This window comes from Mesoplodon mirus (assembly GCF_964341445.2).
Source record: "Mesoplodon mirus genome assembly, chromosome: 20".
Classification (NCBI taxonomy): domain Eukaryota; kingdom Metazoa; phylum Chordata; class Mammalia; order Artiodactyla; family Ziphiidae; genus Mesoplodon; species Mesoplodon mirus.
This window is the reverse complement of record NC_138996.1, coordinates 10,824,131-10,841,755: the sequence shown is the minus strand read 5'-3', so window position 1 is coordinate 10,841,755 and position 17,625 is coordinate 10,824,131. Positions and strand designations below refer to the sequence as shown.

Sequence of the window (17,625 nt, the reverse complement as noted above, 5' to 3'; positions counted from 1 at the left end):
TGAGGATACACAGGATCATAAATAGCAGGAGGCAGGGATCATTGGCACCCATTTTAGAGACTGTGTACTACAAAGAGAATGTAGGATTGATTATTAAAAGATTAAAAGAATCTTGTTTAAAATAATTCAAAGAAGCGATACAGTGTGGTGTTTAAACTCTATTAGATTTTCTAAGGTAGCTGGTGTTGTCATTATGTAATAGTATCTTGAAATTAAACTGTAGTGTTACTCACCCATCCGTGTTTAATAATACTTACATAACTCTAGTACAATTGTGTCTACATAAGTATCTTGGATGCATTAATGAATTTTAGAAATGAGTTTTATTTTGGTAGTGTATATATGTCTATGCCACTTTCTCACTTTGTCACAGCTTACCCTTCTCCCTCCCCATATCCTCAAGTCCATTCTCTAGTAGATCTGTGTCTTTATTCCTGTGAGAAGCAGCCACATAGCACCGGGAGATCAGCTCGGTGCTTTGTGACCACCTAGAGGGATGGGATAGGGAGGGTGGGAGGGAGGGAGATGCAAGAGGAAAGAGATATGGGAACATATGTGTATGTATAACTGATTCACTTTGTTATAAAGCAGAAACTAACACACCACTATAAAGCAATTATACTCCAATAAAGATGTTTAAAAAATGAGTTTTATGTATGAATTTTTGATTATAGTAACTTTTTATAACTGAGTAAGATTCTTAGCTAACTATTTTTCTTTTATTTTCCTTATATTTAGTATTCAGAGGGTTTATCCTTGGAGTCATATGCTGTCAGTATTGTGCAGCTGCTTGGCCTTAATATGGGAATGAGTTATGATAATACTGAGATGTGCCATTGTTCAGGAGATGTTTGCACCATGTCACCAAAAGCTGTGTAAGATCATTTTCTTTATTAAACACACAGTATACTTAAAATTTTTTTTTTGGTTAGGGACTTTATATTTCTGTTAACCAAACTGAATTAATTGACAATTATAGAACACTATACCCTACACTAGGATGCACATTCTTTTCAAGTACAGATGGAACACACACCAAAATAGACCCAGCACTCCCCCAGGCCTCTCCATGCCTGGGGACATTCTCTTCCTCCTTCCAGCCTTCCAGAGTCTGGCTTGTATTTTTCTCTGCTGGCTAGATTGAAGGTACCCTCTGGGGACAAGCTATATGAATTGTGTGATTTTAGTGATTCTATTTAAAGTTAAATGCCTTGATACTGGCATTATACAATATAAGGATGAACAGTACAATTCAAGTTAAAAATGTATCTTTTTTTAATTAAGAAAGACATCAAGTCACAAATAAGTAAAACTATGTCCCACTGAGAGAGAGACTACTGAAGAAAAAGGCTTTTTAAAAAATTTTAGTATCACTGATAATACTTTCCCCCTACTTTACAAACAATTTTGAAATCAGGTAGTACAAATCCCCAAGTTTTTTCATCTTTCCCCAAATTGTTTTGGTTATTCTAGGTCCTTTGTAGTTTCATATGTATTTTATTATCAAATTTCCAATTTTTATGAAAACTCCTGTTGAGAGTTTTAAAAATTGAAGTATGGTTTATTTACAACATTATGTTAGTTCCAGGTATACAGCATAGTGATTCAGTATATTTACAGATTATACTCCATTATAAGTTATTACAAGATAATGGCTGTAATTCCCTGTGCTATATATATACTGTATCCTTGTTGCTTATCTGTTTTATACATAGTAGTTTATATCTCTTAATGCCCTACTCCTAACTTGCTCCTCCCCTCCTCCCTCTCCCCTTTGGTAACCCCTTGATTGTTTTCTATATCTGTGAGTCTACTTCTGTTTTGCATATGTGTTCTTTTGTATTATTTTTTAGTTTCCACATATAAGCGATACCATACGGTATTTATCTTTCTCTATTTGACTTACTTCACTTAGTATGACCAATACCATACAGTATTTGTCTTTCTCTGTTTGACTTACTTCACTTAGTATGATAGTCTCTAGATCCATCCTTGTTGCTGCAAATGGAGGAATTTCATTCATTTTTATGGCTGAATAATATTCCATACCATATCTTTTTTATTCATTTGTCTGTGGATGGGCATTTGGGCTGCTTCCATATCTTGGGTATTATAAATAGTCAATTTTGGGAGAGTTACCATCTTAACAATACTGAGTCTTTTGATTCTTGAATCTGGTATATGTCTTCATTTATTTAAGTCTTTAATTTTCCCCAGCAATGTATGGTATTTTACAGTTTACAGGTCTTGTACTTGTTTTGCTATATTTATTCTTAAACATTTTATTCTTTTTTGCTATTTTGAAAAGAACTGTTTTCTTAATTTCATTTTCAGAGTGCTCATTGCTAGTACATAGAAATATAATTTTTGTATATTGACTTTGTGTGCTGCAAACTTCCTAAACTCAACAGAAATACCAGGAGATTTTATTTGTTGATTACTTAAGATTTTCTATAAATAAGATCTTGTCCATGAATAAGAACAGTTTTATGTTTTCCTCTCCATCTATTTGTGTGGAATTCCTTTTTCTTGCTTAATTGCACTTGAAATCAATTCAGCCCAATGTGAATTGATCTGGTGAGCGTGGGTACCCTTGCCTTGTTCCCAATCTTAGCTATAGTTTTTTTTCTTTTTTAATAAATGTCTTCTCTTCTAAAACAGTGTCTTTTATTCCCTGTAAATTGTGTTGTTTGATTTTTCTTCATCATTCCAATAGCTATCTGACTTATTTCATATACCTATTTCCTGATGTTCATACTTTTTGCCCCTAGCAGGCACTTGGTCTGCGTTTCACTACACACCAGTTGCCTAGAAGAGTGCTCAGTAAATGTTTCCAATAATGACCTTTTAGCTCAGTATTCTTATTATTTCATTTTGTCCTGTGATGACTGAATCTATGTTATCCTAAATATCTGTGAAGGCACAAAGTAGATAATAACTAAATTACTTCTTCTCTGTGTGAAATTGTTTCTCAGAGGAATTTTCTTTCATCATCTTTTTGAGTGTTGTATTTGTATACACTATAAAAAAATCAACTTTTGAGGTATGGTTTGTCCACAATAAAATTCATACACTTTAAACTTTAAGTGTACGAGTTTATGACTCTTGATAAATATATACAAATTACTGAACCACAGTGTCATTCAGGCTATGCAACATTTCCATTTCCACAGAAAGTTCTTTGGTGATCCTTGGCTGTCCTTTTTACCTTCCACCCTGCCCCAGTCAACAGCTGATCTGATTTCTATCACTACAGTTAGTTTTACTGGCTCTAGAACATTATGTAAATTAGATGATATGCACTCTCTTTTGAGTGTTCACTCTATAAGGCTGTAATTTCTCTGAATTATTTTAACATTTTTCTTTAATTAATTGAATATATTTATAATGGTTCCTTTCAAGTATTTGTGTGCCAAATCTAACACCTGGGTCATCTCAGTGTTGCTTACTATTGACTGCTTTTTTATTGACTATGGTTTACATTTTCTTATTTCTTTGTATGATTATTATTAGTAGTAGCATATTGGATATTGTTGATAGTACAATAGAAAGCCTAGATGCTCATTACCTTCCTCTGAAAAGCATTGATTCTTTTTCTACCAGGCAATTCAATTATTGGGTAATCATTTTAAATTTTATGTGCTTGGTTTTATACTTCGTTAACATGAGTCTATAGAAAACTCAAGACATTTCCAAACCCCTCTAAAATGGCAGGCCTGAACTTCCAAACTTGGTTTCCTCTGGGGATGTTGTCAGGGCTTGAGTTTAGGCTCTAACTGTTAGGACTGATACAGAGTAGATTTTAGTATAGGGCAGAGGTCAGCCAACAATGATCTATAGGCTAAATTTGGCTGCCTGTCTGTTTTGTAAATTAATTTTATAGGCTTACTGTTTTACGTGTTCTTCATGACTGCTTTTGCACTACAGTGGCAGAGTTGAGTAGCTGCAACAGAGCATATTGCATATAAGCCTATAATATTTACTGTGTGGCCCTTCACAGAAAAGTTTGTCAGCTACTGGTCTAGGGCATAGTCTTTACTCTTTTTTTTTTTTTTTTTTTTAGTTTCTGCTTTATAACAAAGTGAATCAGTCATACATATACATCTGTTCCCACATCCCTTCCCTCTTGCGTCTCCCTCCCTCCCACCCTCCCTATCCCACCCTATAGTCTTTACTCTTAAATTGTATTCTTTCTAGTGTTTTAGTTGGAGGCTGATATATTAGCAAACTACTAACAACTTTCTCACTCCGTCAGGACAGGCATTCCTCTTGTCCCTCCCATGGTATAAATCAAACAACAGATTCTTGTTTGAAAAATGCCTAATTGCAGAGAGCAAAAGATCTAAAATATACTTTTAAAGATAATACAGACATGTTCATATTGGTATTTACAGAAAAATACAAAAATGATAGTAAATAAATAAAAAGTATATTAAATACTGAGGCCAAAAATTTTAAATTCAGTTGTTTGGCAACTAAGAAGGTAAATAAAGAGTAACACAGTTCCTATGTTTAAACAATTAATAAAGATTTTAGGATGGGTAAATAATTGGTCTTCTTTAAAACAGGATGAATGGCAAAAGATTTTGGAATTTTTTTTTCATTATAAGAATTTTCTTGGTGAAATTTAAAAAGTGTGTTAAAAATGTTAGTATTTTAAAAATACTTTTATATTTTTAAAAGCGTGCTTATTGTTATCCATGAGAATAATGCTCTTTAAACCTCTCTTCAAAACATCATACATTAGGAGAAATGTAGAGTTATACAGCAATAATTTTTGTCATACCCTTTTTTTTTATATTTTAGGCTATCTGGGGGTATAAAGGATTTTAGCACTTGTAGCTTGGATGACTTTAAATATTTTGCTGCACATTCTGGCCTTGAATGTCTTCGTAAAATCCTTCCTGATGAGCCAGTTCACAAACAAAGGAAGATGTGTGGCAATGGAAAGTTGGAATTGGGTGAAGAATGTGATTGTGGCACTTTACAGGTTAGTGGAAGTTTTTTCAAAAATATTTTTTATTTCCCGTATATGTGAGTACGAGGTGGAAAAGAAGACCTTGTCTTTTAGAAGAAAATTTTTTAAAAATACCTTCTTTGGGGAAGATGGAAGCCTTTAAGTTTCCTAATATTGCCATTTTTTGAAGTGGAGAGCAAACATCCTTTAGTTAATATTTGTCTTCAAATATTGCCCTCCTAAATTCTTTAGTGTATGCATCAGCTCTAATCTTATAATTAGTGACCACAAAGAGTGTATAAGGAGTTGAAGAAATATGCCTTTAACAACAAGCAGTAACAAAAAGACAAGAACATCTAAAGACTATAGACTAGACATTTTGCAATAGCAAAATGCATCGTTTGCTATTATATGGAAAAAAAGTTTTGTATTGACAGGTTATGTTTCCCTTCAACACTGCAGTGGATGCTCCTGCCATTGCAGTAAGGGAAGATAAAGAAACACAAACACACAATGAAACTGCATTAAGGCACGAAAAAGAAACACACAGTGAGTGGAAAGGAAGATTAAAACTGTCTTTAATCAGATTCAACTTGGCCACGTGATTGGAGAATCCTAAACAATCTACCCCCAAAGTCTGCTAAAGCTAATTAATGAATGCATGTGAACCCAAATTCCATGGATTTCTATGTATAAACAATGAACAAATGGAAAATGAACTAAAATGTACAATTCCATATACATTGTTTCAAAAACATGAAATAGAGATAAATTTAACAGAATACGTGCAAGACCTGTACAGTGAAAACTCACATTGCTCAGAGAAATGAAAGAAGATCGAGAGGGAGACATATCCCACTTTCGTGGATTGGAAGACACAATATTGCTAAGATGTCAGCTCTACATCAACACTCCACACAATCCCAATCCCAACCCCACCATTGTTCTGTGGAAATTGACAAGCTGATACTATAATATATATGGAAATGCAAAGGACCTAGAATAGACAAAGCAATTAAAAAGAACAAAGGTGGAGCACATACACTAATTTTCTGTAAATTTCAAAATTTTCTATAAAGCTGAAATAATCAATATAATGTGGTATTGGCCAAAGCATAAATATATCCCTTAATGAAACAGTATAGAGAATCCAAATATAAAATATTTATAAGATCAATTGATTCTCTGCCAATCAGAGATGTTAAGGCAGTTCAATGGGTGAAGAAAACCTTTCCAACAAAGGTATTGTATGAACTAGATATCCACATACATAAAAAGAAAACTTTGACATCTCACCATACACAAAAATTAACTTGAAATGGATCAAAGACCTAAATATAAAAGCGAAAGTCCTAAAGCTTTTAGAGTAAAACACAGGAGACAGTCTTTTTGACTCTGTGATAGGCAGAACTTTCTTAGATAAGGCAAATAAGAATGAGGTTTTAAAGAAAAATATGTAAGTTGTACTTAAATTTAGAAACTTTTTCTTTTAGGCTCTGTTAAGAAAAATAAATTATAGACTCTGAAATGGGAGAAAATATTTACAATTCATATATGTTCAAACATATATATATATATATATATATATATATATATATATATATAATATATTCAAAGGCCAATTCAAAGGACTTTTATTCAAATACATCAAAAGACAAGAGTTATGGTTTCTGGTCTGACATGTGAGAAGTTTAGAAGTCACCACTTAGTCCTTACAACAAGTAAAAAGCTAACCAACTTGGAAAAGAAACAGTTCTTCTTGCATCCATCAGAGATGTGAGGTCACAGAGCAAACCACTGCCCCACAAATTGGAAAAACCAACAGGTGAATGCAAAGAATCACAACTTACTAGAGTAGCAACCCACAAGCTAAAACCTTTTGGGAACCACCATCTGGGCAGGCAAACCTGAACTGGAATTGAGAAATTTCTGGAGTCTCAGTGTGTAGAACTCTGATAGTTTAAAACTCCATGGGAACCTGATCATAGGAAGGTCCCCACACTCTTACGAGTTTTACCTGCAGAAACTTGAACTGTTTGTCACAGTGAATACTGGAGAGAAGTCTAATGCTTCTGGCAGAGGGAGGGGAAAAGGAACCATTTTGAAATAGCCAAAGCATTCTATTCTTAAGAAAGTCTGCCCTTACAAATGGAGTTGTACTGAAAAAGAAAAAAAAAAAAAACCCAAACTAGAATAACCAAACATTTGATTAAGAGAGACAGTAAGAAAAAAAGCTAACAAAGGAATATTTAAACTTTGAGTACATGAATACACGAGTCAATAGATGAAATAACGAGCCTTTTTAAAGTATAATATTGCTGCCTGTGATGAAGCTGTTCATTGAAAATGCCAATTAAAAATACCAGTAAGAAAAAACACAACACCAGGAAACTCAAACTTCTAATATTGGTAAATTACAGAGTTTAAAACAAACTTGCTACTGAAGACTGGAAAAGTTGATTGATGGCACTGAATCTTGTAAAATACGAGGACGTATGGGGCCAGCATCCCAGTGAAATCTGGACAGACCAGACTGGCTTCTGGGACCACTTTTCTGGGGGCAGAAGTTTGGGGGTTTGCCATTTCAGACAGAGAAGCTGAGAGTCTGCATGCTGGCAGTGTGTAAATAGATTTATTATGAAAGCAAGAATATAGGAAAAATTTAGAAGAGGATGGTAGCTAACAAGAAATCTAATAACTGTTTCCTCCACAGTAATATGTTAATATTGTTCAGATTATATGGAATGTAGTGAAATGACACATTTCTTTTACAACCTACTGGCTGAGATGTTGATTTCAATAAGTCTCATGTAAAGAGTGGGATTACTGAAACTGGTTTTTAAGAAATGCTCATACTTCGTAAATAAATTCTGTATTGCAGTTTTATTTGATTGTACCTAATCATGCATGACTGAGTAACAAAGCATTTGTTTCCAGAATTGTACACATCCAGACTGCTGTGACCCTAGAACATGTACAAAGAAAACAAATAAAATATGTGGTTCGGGGGAATGCTGCACACGAGATTGCAAGGTAGGAGGCAATCTGTATTTTATATGTTAGCATTAAATTTCTTTTTCTTAAAATATTTATTTATTTATTATTTTTGGCTGTGTTGGGTCTTTGTTGCTGCATGCGGGCTTTCTCTAGGTGCGGCGAGTGGGGGCTACTCTTCATTGTGGTGCGCGGGCTTCTCATTGCAGTGGCTTCACTTGTTGTGTAGAACGGGCTCTAGGCGCACGAGCTTCAGTAGTTGTGGCGCCCGGGCTCAGTAGTTGTGGTGCACGGGCTTAGTTGCTCCGCGGCATGTGGGATCTCCCTGGACCTGGGCTTGAACCTGTGTCCCCTGCATTGGCAGGCGAATTCTTTTTTTTTTTTTTATTTATCTATTTTTGGCTGCATTGGGTCTTTGTTGCTGCGTGCGGGGTTTCTCTAGTTGTGTCGAGCGGGGGCTACTCTTTGTTGCAGTGTATGGGCTTCTCGTCGTGCTGGGTTCTCTTGTTGCAGAGTACAGGCTCTAGGTGCGTGGGCTTCAGTAGTTGTGGCTTGCAAGCTCTAGAGCACAGGCTCAGTAGTTGTGAAGCATGGGCTTAGTTGCTCCACAGCATGTGGGATCTTCCTGGACCAGGGCTCGAACCCGTGTCCCCTGCATTGGCAGGCAGATTCCTAACCACTGTGCCACCAGGGAAGTCCCATCATTAAATTTCTTGAAATACTTGTTCCAAGGAGATGTAAGACATGTCACTACTCTATGCAGTCCTTCCCATCTTATTATATGCAAGCAGCATTGGAGCCCCTGTCACACTTCAGTCCACTCTGTAATCTATCATTTCTAGGACTCTCCTGTACATAATGCCTGATGCTTCTCTCTCCTGACTTGAATTCCCATTCCTATACCACATTACAGATCTTTCCTGTACCCACTGGGATTTCTCTATGATCAACATACACCTTGGGCAACCTTCTTAAGTTCTTATTTTATAAGACCATACTTAACAGGGACAGGAAGTTAGATTAGTTCTTTTTGTTGGCTAACTTCTCTTTACTGTCTTCTGGTAAAAATCCTCTCTACCTTCCCAATTCATTCAGTTACTGTTACAACCATTCAGTTCCTCTTAATGAAAAGCATTTAACGAACCCCTGAAAATTGCCCAACACCCAGCACAATCCATTGGAACCCTAAGAAGAAAGAAACAAACTCTTGAACAAAGGTAAATGGCACATATTCTTTTTTTTTTTTTTTTTTATGTAGAATATTTCCATCTTGCAGGGTTTTTTTTTTTTGATGCTTTTTTTTTAAATTTTATTTTATTTTTTTGCTTTATAACAAATTTAATCAGTTATACATATACATATGTTTCCATATCCCCTCCCTTTTGCGTCTCCCTCCCACCCTCCCTATCCCACCCCTCCAGGCGGTCACAAAGTACCAAGCTGATCTCCCTGTGCTATGCGGCTGCTTCCCACTAGCTATTTACCTCACGTTTGGTAGTGTATATATGTCCATGCCGCTCTTTCACTTTGTCACAGCTTACCCTTCCCCCTCCCCATATCCTCAAGTCCATTCTCTAGTAGGTCTGTGTCTTTATTCCTGTCTTACCCCTATGTTCTTCATGACATTTTTTTTTCTTAAATTCCATATATATGTGTTAGCATACAGTATTTGTCTTTCTCTTTCTGACTTACTTCACTCTGTATGACAGACTCTAGGTCTATCCACCTCATTACAAATAGCTCAATTTCATTTCTTTTTATGGCTGAGTAATATTCCATTGTATATATGTGCCACATCTTCTTTATCCATTCATCCGATGATGGACACTTAGGTTGTTTCCATCTCCGGGCTATTGTAAATAGGGCTGCTATGAACATTTTGGTACATGTCTCTTTTTGAATTATGGTTTTCTCAGGGTATATGCCTAGTAGTGGGATTGCTGGGTCATATGGTAGTTCTATTTTTAGTTTTTTAAGGAACCTCCATACCGTTCTCCATAGCGGCTGTACCAATTCACATTCCCACCAGCAGTGCAAGAGTGTTCCCTTTTTTCCACACCCTCTCCAGCATTTATTGTTTCTAGATTTTTTGATGATGGCCATTCTGACTGGTGTGAGATGATATCTCATTGTAGTTTTGATTTGCATTTCTCGAATGAGTAAAGATGTTGAGCATCCTTTCATGTGTTTGCTGGCAGTCTGTATATCTTCTGTGGAGAAATGTCTATTTAGGTCTTCTGCCCATTTTTGGATTGGGTTGTTTGTTTTTTTGTTATTGAGCTGCATGAGCTGCTTATAAATTTTGGAGATTAATCCTTTGTCAGTTGCTTCATTTGCAAATATTTTCTCCCATTCTGAGGGTTGTCTTTTGGTCTTGTTTATGGTTTCCTTTGCTGTGCAAAAGCTTTTAAGTTTCATTAGGTCCCATGTGTTTATTTTTGTCTTTATTTCCATTTCTCTAGGAGGTGGGTCAAAAAGGATCTTGCTGTGATTTATGTCATAGAGTGTTCTGCCTATGTTTTCCTCTAAGAGTTTGATAGTGTCTGGCCTTACATTTAGGTCTTTAATCCATTTTGAGCTTATTTTTGTGTATGGTGTTAGGGAATGATCTAATCTCATACTTTTACATGTCCCTATCCAGTTTTCCCAGCACCACTTATTGAAGAGACTGTCCTTTCTCCACTGTACATTCCTGCCTCCTTTATCAAAGATAAGGTGACCATATGTCCGTGGGTTTAACTCTGGGCTTTCTATCCTGTTCCATTGATCTATCTTTCTGTTTTTGTGCCAGTACCATACTGTCTTGATTACTGTAGCTTTGTAGTATAGTCTGAAGTCAGGGAGCCTGATTCCTCCAGCTCCATTTTTCGTTCTCAAGATTGCTTTGGCTATTCGGGGTCTTTTGTGTTTCCATACAAATTGTGAAAGTTTTTGTTCTAGTTCTGTGAAAAATGCCAGTGGTAGTTTGATAGGGATTGCATTGAATCTGTAGATTGCTTTGGGTAGTAGAGTCATTTTCACAATGTTGATTCTTCCAATCCAAGAACATGGTACATCTCTCCATCTATTTGTATCATCTTTAATTTCTTTCATCAGTGTCTTATAATTTTCTGCATACAGGTCTTTTGTCTCCTTAGGTAGGTTTATTCCTAGATATTTTATTCTTTTTGTTGCAATGGTAAATGGGAGTGTTTCCTTGATTTCACTTTCAGATTTTTCATCATCAGTATATAGGAATGCCAGAGATTTCTGTGCATTAATTTTGTATCCTGCAACTTTACCAAATTCATTGATTAACTCTAGTAGTTTTCTGGTAGCATCTTTAGGATTCTCTATGTATAGTATCATGTCATCTGCAAACAGTGACAGCTTTACTTCTTCTTTTCCAATTTGGATTCCTTTTATTTCCTTTTCTTCTCTGATTGCTGTGGCTAAAACTTCCAAAACTAGGTTGAATAAGAGTGGTGAAAGTGGGCAACCTTGTCTAGTTCCTGATCTTAGTGGAAATGGTTTCAGTTTTTCACCATTGAGGACGATGCTGGCTGTGGGTTTGTCATATATGGCCTTTATTATGTTGAGGAAAGTTCCCTCTATGCCTACTTTCTGCAGGGTTTTTATCATAAATGGGTGTTGAATTTTGTCGAAAGCTTTCTCTGCATCTATTGAGATGATCATATGGTTTTTCTCCTTCAGTTTGTTAATATGGTGTATCACGTTGATTGATTTGCGTATATTGAAGAATCCTTGCATTCCTGGAATAAACCCCACTTGATCATGGTGTATGATCCTTTTAATGTGCTGTTGGATTCTGTTTGCTAGGATTTTGTTGAGGATTTTTGCATCTATGTTCATCAGTGATATTGGCCTGTAGTTTTCTTTCTTTGTGACATCCTTGCCTGGTTTTGGTATCAAGGTGATGGTGGCCTCGTAGAATGAGTTTGGGAGTGTTCCTCCCTCTGCTATATTTTGGAAGAGTTTCAGAAGGACAGGTGTTAGCTCTTCTCTAAATGCTTGATAGAATTCGCCTGTGAAGCCATCTGGTCCTGGGCTTTTGTTTGTTGGAAGATTTTTTATCACAGTTTCAATTTCAGTGCTTGTGATTGGTCTGTTCATATTTTCTATTTCTTCCTGATTCAGTCTTGGCAGGTTGTGCATTTCTAAGAATTTGTCCATTTCTTCCAGGTTGTCCATTTTATTGGCATAGAGTTGCTTATAGTAATCTCTCATGATCTTTTTTATTTCTGTAGTGTCAGTTGTTACTTCTCCTTTTTCATTTCTAATTCTATTGATTTGAGTCTTCTCCCTTTTTTTCTTGATGAGTCTGGCTAATGGTTTATCAATTTTGTTTATCTTCTCAAAGAACCAGCTTTGAGTTTTATTGATCTTTGCTATCGTTTCCTTCATTTCTTTTTCATTTATTTCTGATCTGATTTTTATGATTTCTTTCCTTCTGCTAACTTTGGGATGTTTTTGTTCTTCTTTCTCTAATTGCTTTAGGTGCAAGGTTAGGTTGTTTATTCGAGATGTTTCCTGTTTCTTAAGGTGGGATTGTATTGCTATAAACTTCCCTCTTAGAACTGCTTTTGCTGCATCCCATAGGTTTTGGGTCGTCGTGTCTCCATTGTCATTTGTTTCTAGGTATTTTTTAATTTCCTCTTTGATTTCTTCAGTGATCACTTCGTTATTAAGTAGTGTATTGTTTAGCCTCCATGTGTTTGTATTTTTTACAGCTCTTTTCCTGTAATTGATATCTAGTCTCATAGCATTGTGGTCGGAAAAGATACTTGATACAATTTCAATTTTCTTAAATTTACCAAGGCTTGATTTGTGACCCAAGATATGATCTATCCTGGAGAATGTTCCATGAGCACTTGAGAAAAATGTGTATTCTGTTGTTTTTGGATGGAATGTCCTATAAATATCAATTAAGTCCATCTTGTTTAATGTATCATTTAAAGCTTGTGTTTCCTTATTTATTTTCATTTTGGATGATCTGTCCATTGGTGAAAGTGGGGTGTTAAAGTCCCCTACTATGAGTGTGTTACTGTCGATTTCTCCTTTTATGGCTGTTAGTATTTGCCTTATGTATTGAGGTGCTCCTATGTTGGGTGCATAAATATTTACAATTGTTATATCTTCTTCTTGGATCGATCCCTTGATCATTATGTAGTGTCCTTCTTTGTCTCTTCTAGTAGTCCTTATTTTAAAGTCTATTTTGTCTGATATGAGAATTGCTACTCCAGCTTTCTTTTGGTTTCCATTTGCATGGAATATCTTTTTCCATCCCCTTACTTTCAGTCTGTATGTGTCTCTAGGTCTGAAGTGGGTCTCTTGTAGACAGCATATAGATGGGTCTTGTTTTTGTATCCATTCAGCCACTCTGTGTCTTTTGGTGGGAGCATTTAGTCCATTTACATTTAAGGTAATTATCGATATGTATGTTCCTATTCCCATTTTCTTAATTGTTTTGGGTTCATTATTGTAGGTCTTTTACTTCTGTTGTGTTTCTTGCCTAGAGAAGTTCCTTTAGCATTTGTTGTAAAGCTGGTTTGGTGGTGCTGAACTCTCTCAGCTTTTGCTTGTCTGTAAACGTTTTAATTTCTCCATCAAATCTGAATGAGATCCTTGCTGGGTAGAGTAATCTTGGTTGCAGGTTTTTCTCCTTCATCACTTTAAGTATGTCCTGCCACTCCCTTCTGGCTTGTAGAGTTTCTGCTGAGAGATCAGCTGTTATCCTGATGGGGATTCCCTTGTGTGTTATTTGTTGTTTTTGCCTTGCTGCTTTTAATATGATTTCTTTGTGTTTAATTTTTGACAGTTTGATTAATATGTGTCTTGGCGTATTTCTCCTTGGATTTATTCTGTATGGGACTCTCTGTGCCTCCTGGACTTGATTAACTATTTCCTTTCCCATATTAGGGAAGTTTTCAACTAGAATCTCTTCAAATATTTTCTCAGTCCCTTTCTTTTTCTCTTCTTCTTCTGGAACCCCTATAATTCGAATGTTGGTGCGTTTAATGTTGTCCCAGAGGTCTCTGAGACTGTCCTCTGTTCGTTTCATTCTTTTTTCTTTATTTTGCTCTGCAGCAGTTATTTCCACTATTTTATCTTCCACCTCACTTATCCGTTCTTCTGCCTCAGTTATTCTGCTATTGATCCCATCTAGAGTATTTTTTATTTCATGTATTGTGTTTTTAATCGATGCTTGATTCATCTTTAGTTCTTCTAGGTCCTTGTTAACTGTTTCTTGCATTTTGTCTATTCTATTTCCAAGATTTTGTATCTGGGAAATAGAATCTTGGATCATCTTTACCATCATTATTCTGAATTCCTTTTCAGGTAGAGTGCCTATTACCTCTTCATTTGTTAGGTCTGGTGGGTTTTTATCTTGCTCCTTCTCCTGCTGTGTGTTTTTCTGTCTTCTCATTTTGCTTATGTTACTGTGTTTGGGGTCTCCTTTTTGCAGGCTGCAGGTTCGTAGTTCCCGTTGTTTTTGGTGTCTGTCCCCAGTGGCTAAGGTTGGTTTAGTGGGTTGTGTAGGCTTCCTGGTGGAGGGGACTAGTGCCTGTGTTCTGGTGGATGAGGCTGGATCTTGTCTTTCTGGTGGGCAGGTCCACGTCTGGTGGTGTGTTTTGGGGTGTCTGTGGACTTTTTATGATTTTAGGCCACCTCTCTGCTAATGGGTGGCGTTGTGTTCCTGTCTTGCTAGTTGTTTGGCTTAGGGTGTCCAGCACTGTAGCCTGCTGGTCGTTGAGTGAAGCTGGGTGCTGGTGTTGAGATGGAGATCTCTGGAAGATTTTCGCCGTTTGATATTATGTGGAGCTGGGAGGTCTCTTGTGGACCAGTGTCCTGAAGTTGGCTCTCCCACCTCAGAGGCACAGCACTGACTCCGGGTTCCTCAATTTGGGATGATGTGTTGTCTATTCATGTATTCCACAGATGCAGGGTACATCAAGTTGATTGCGGAGCTTTAATCCGCTGCTTCTGAGGCTGCTGGGAGAGGTTTCCCTTTCTCTTCTTTGTTCTCACAGCTCCTAGGTCTCAGCTTTGGATTTGGCCCCGCCTCTGCGTGTAGGTCGCCGGAGGGCGTCTGTTCTTCGCTCAGATAGGACAGGGTTAAAGGAGCAGCCTCTTCGGGGACTCTGGCTCACTCAGGCCAGGAGGGAGGGAGGGGCACGGAGTGCGGGGCGAGCCTGCAGCGGCAGAGGTCGGCGTGACGTTGCACCAGCCCGAGGCGTGCCGTGCGTTCTCCCAGGGAAGCCGCCCCTGGATCCCGGGACCCCGGCAGTGGCGGGCTGCACAGGCTCCCGGAAGGGCGGTGTGGGCAGTGACCTGCGCTCGCACACAGGCTTCTTGGCGGCGGCAGCAGCAGCCCCAGCGTCCCACGCCTGTCACTGGGCTCCGCGCTTTCAGTCGCGACTCGCGCCCGTCCGTGGAGCCCCTTTAAGCAGCGCTCTTAATCCCCTCTCCTCGCGCACCAGGAAACCAAGAGGGAAGAAAAAGTCTCTAGCCTCTTCGGCAGCTCCAGAGCTTTCCCGGACTCCCTCCCGGCTAGCTGTGGCTCATTAGCCCCCTTCAGGCTGAGTTCTCGCCACCAGCCCCAGTCCTCTCCCTGCGCTCTGACCGAAGCCCGAGCCTCAGCTTCCAGCGCTGCGCGCCCCGGCGGGCGAGCAGACAAGCCTCTCGGGCTGGTGAGTGCCACTCGGCACCGATCCTCTGTGCGGGAATCTCTCCGCTTTGCCCTACCCAGGTATGTGGGGAGTTTCTTGCCTTTTGGGAGGTCTGGGGTCTTCTGCCAGCGTTCAGTAGGTGTTCTGTAGGAGTTGTTCCACGTGTAGCTGTATTTCTGGTGTATCCGTGGGGAGGAAGGTGATCTCCGCGTCTTACTCTTCCGCCATCTTACCCGGAAGTCGGCACATATTCTTAAGAAGGGAAGAAGAGCATGATTTAATCTTTAAAAAAAATTTCCCCAGGTTTATTGATATAATCAACATATAATTCTTTAGTTTAAGATGTACAATGTAATGATTTGCTCTAAGTATGTATTGTGAAATTATGACCACAATAAAGTTAACACATCCACCACTTCACATACTGAGAACATTTAAGATTTACTATCTTAGCAACTTTTAAGTATATAATAGCATTATTGTTAACTACAGTCACCATGCAGTATGTTAGATCCCCAGATTTTTTTCATTTTATAGCTGAAAATTTGTACCCTTAACCTACATCTTCCCATTTTCCTCACCTAGCACCCACTGGCAACCACCAATCTACACTCTGCTTTGAGGAGTTTGGCTTTTTTACATTTCACATGTGAGATTATACAGTATTTCTCTTTCTGTTGTCTGACTTATTTCAATTAGCATAATGTCCTCCAGGTTCCTACATGTTGTTGCAAATGGCAAGATTTCCTTATTTTTTATGGCTGAATATTATTCCACACTACATTTCTTTTAATACGTTAATCTATTGCTCGACACTTAGGTTATTTCCATATCTAGGCTATTGTGAGTAATGCTGCGATGAACATGGGGGTGCACCTGCCTCTTCAAGACACTGGTATTATATCCTTCAGATATATATCCTGGATCAAAGTAGTTCTATTTTTAATTGAGAAACCTCCGTATAGTTTCCCATAGTGACTATAACAATTTACATTCCCTCCAATAGCGTGCCAGGGTTCCCTTTTCTCCACATCCTTGTAATTTGCTATTTGTTGCCTTTTTGACTATAGCTCTTCTGACAGGTGTGAGCTGATATCTCATTGTGATTTTGATTTGCATTTCCCTGATTAGTGAACATCTTTTCATGTGCCTGTTGGCCATCTGTGTGTCTTCTTTTGAAAGATGCCTATTCAGGCTCTCTGTCCATTTCAAAATCAAGTTGTCCATCCACATCTCTACAAATGACCCCATTTCGTTCCTTTTTATGGCTCATTAATATTCCATTGTATATATGTACCACATCTTCTTTATCCATTCGTCTGTCAATGGGCATTTAGGTTGCTCCCATGACCTGGCTATTGTAAATAGTGCCACAGTGAACATTGGGGTGCATGTGTCTTTTTGAGTTATGGTTTTTCTGGGTATATACCCAGTAGTGGGATTGCTGGGTCATATGGTAATTCCAGTTTTAGTTTTTTAAGGAACCTCTACACTGTTCTCCACAGTGGCTGTATCAATTTACATTCCCACCAACAGTGCAAGAGGATTCCCTTTTCTCCACACCCTTTCCAGCATTTATTATTTGTAGATTTTTTTGATGATGGCCATTCTGACCAGTAGAGACTGTCATACAGAGTGAAGTAAGTCAGAAAGAGAAAAACAAATATCATATATTAACGTATATATGTGGAATCTAGAAAAATGGTACAGATGAACCTATTTGCAAGGCAGAAATTGAGACACAGAAGTAGAGAAGAAACGTATGGACACCAAGGGGTGAAAAGGGGGGGTGGGATGAATTGGGAGATTGGGACTGACATATGTACACTGATATGTATAAAATAGATAACTAATGAGAACCTGCTGTATAGCACAGGGAACTCCACTTCGCTGTACAGTAGAAACTAACACAACATTGTAAAACAGCTATACCCCAATAAAATTTTTTTTTTAATTTTAAAATAAAAACTAAATTTTAAAAAAGGGAAAAAATAAAATCAAGTT

General features: G+C 37.7%; 1 protein-coding gene across 11 annotated transcripts in view; it reads left to right on the top strand.

Annotated features, from left to right (window-relative positions):
• Positions 1–17,625, top strand: part of LOC309795809 (disintegrin and metalloproteinase domain-containing protein 5-like) — a 136,767-nt gene that overhangs the window by 50,695 nt on the left and 68,447 nt on the right. For 10 of the 11 annotated variants that reach the window (XM_082608573.1, XM_082608581.1, XM_082608575.1 and 7 more), the window contains 3 exons: positions 739–875; positions 4,807–4,990; positions 7,895–7,990. In XM_082608573.1, the coding sequence (XP_082464699.1) occupies positions 739–875; positions 4,807–4,990; positions 7,895–7,990 (417 nt within the window). The remainder of the gene's footprint in view (positions 1–738; positions 876–4,806; positions 4,991–7,894; positions 7,991–17,625) is intronic. The other variant, XM_082608582.1, reaches the window with a different exon arrangement.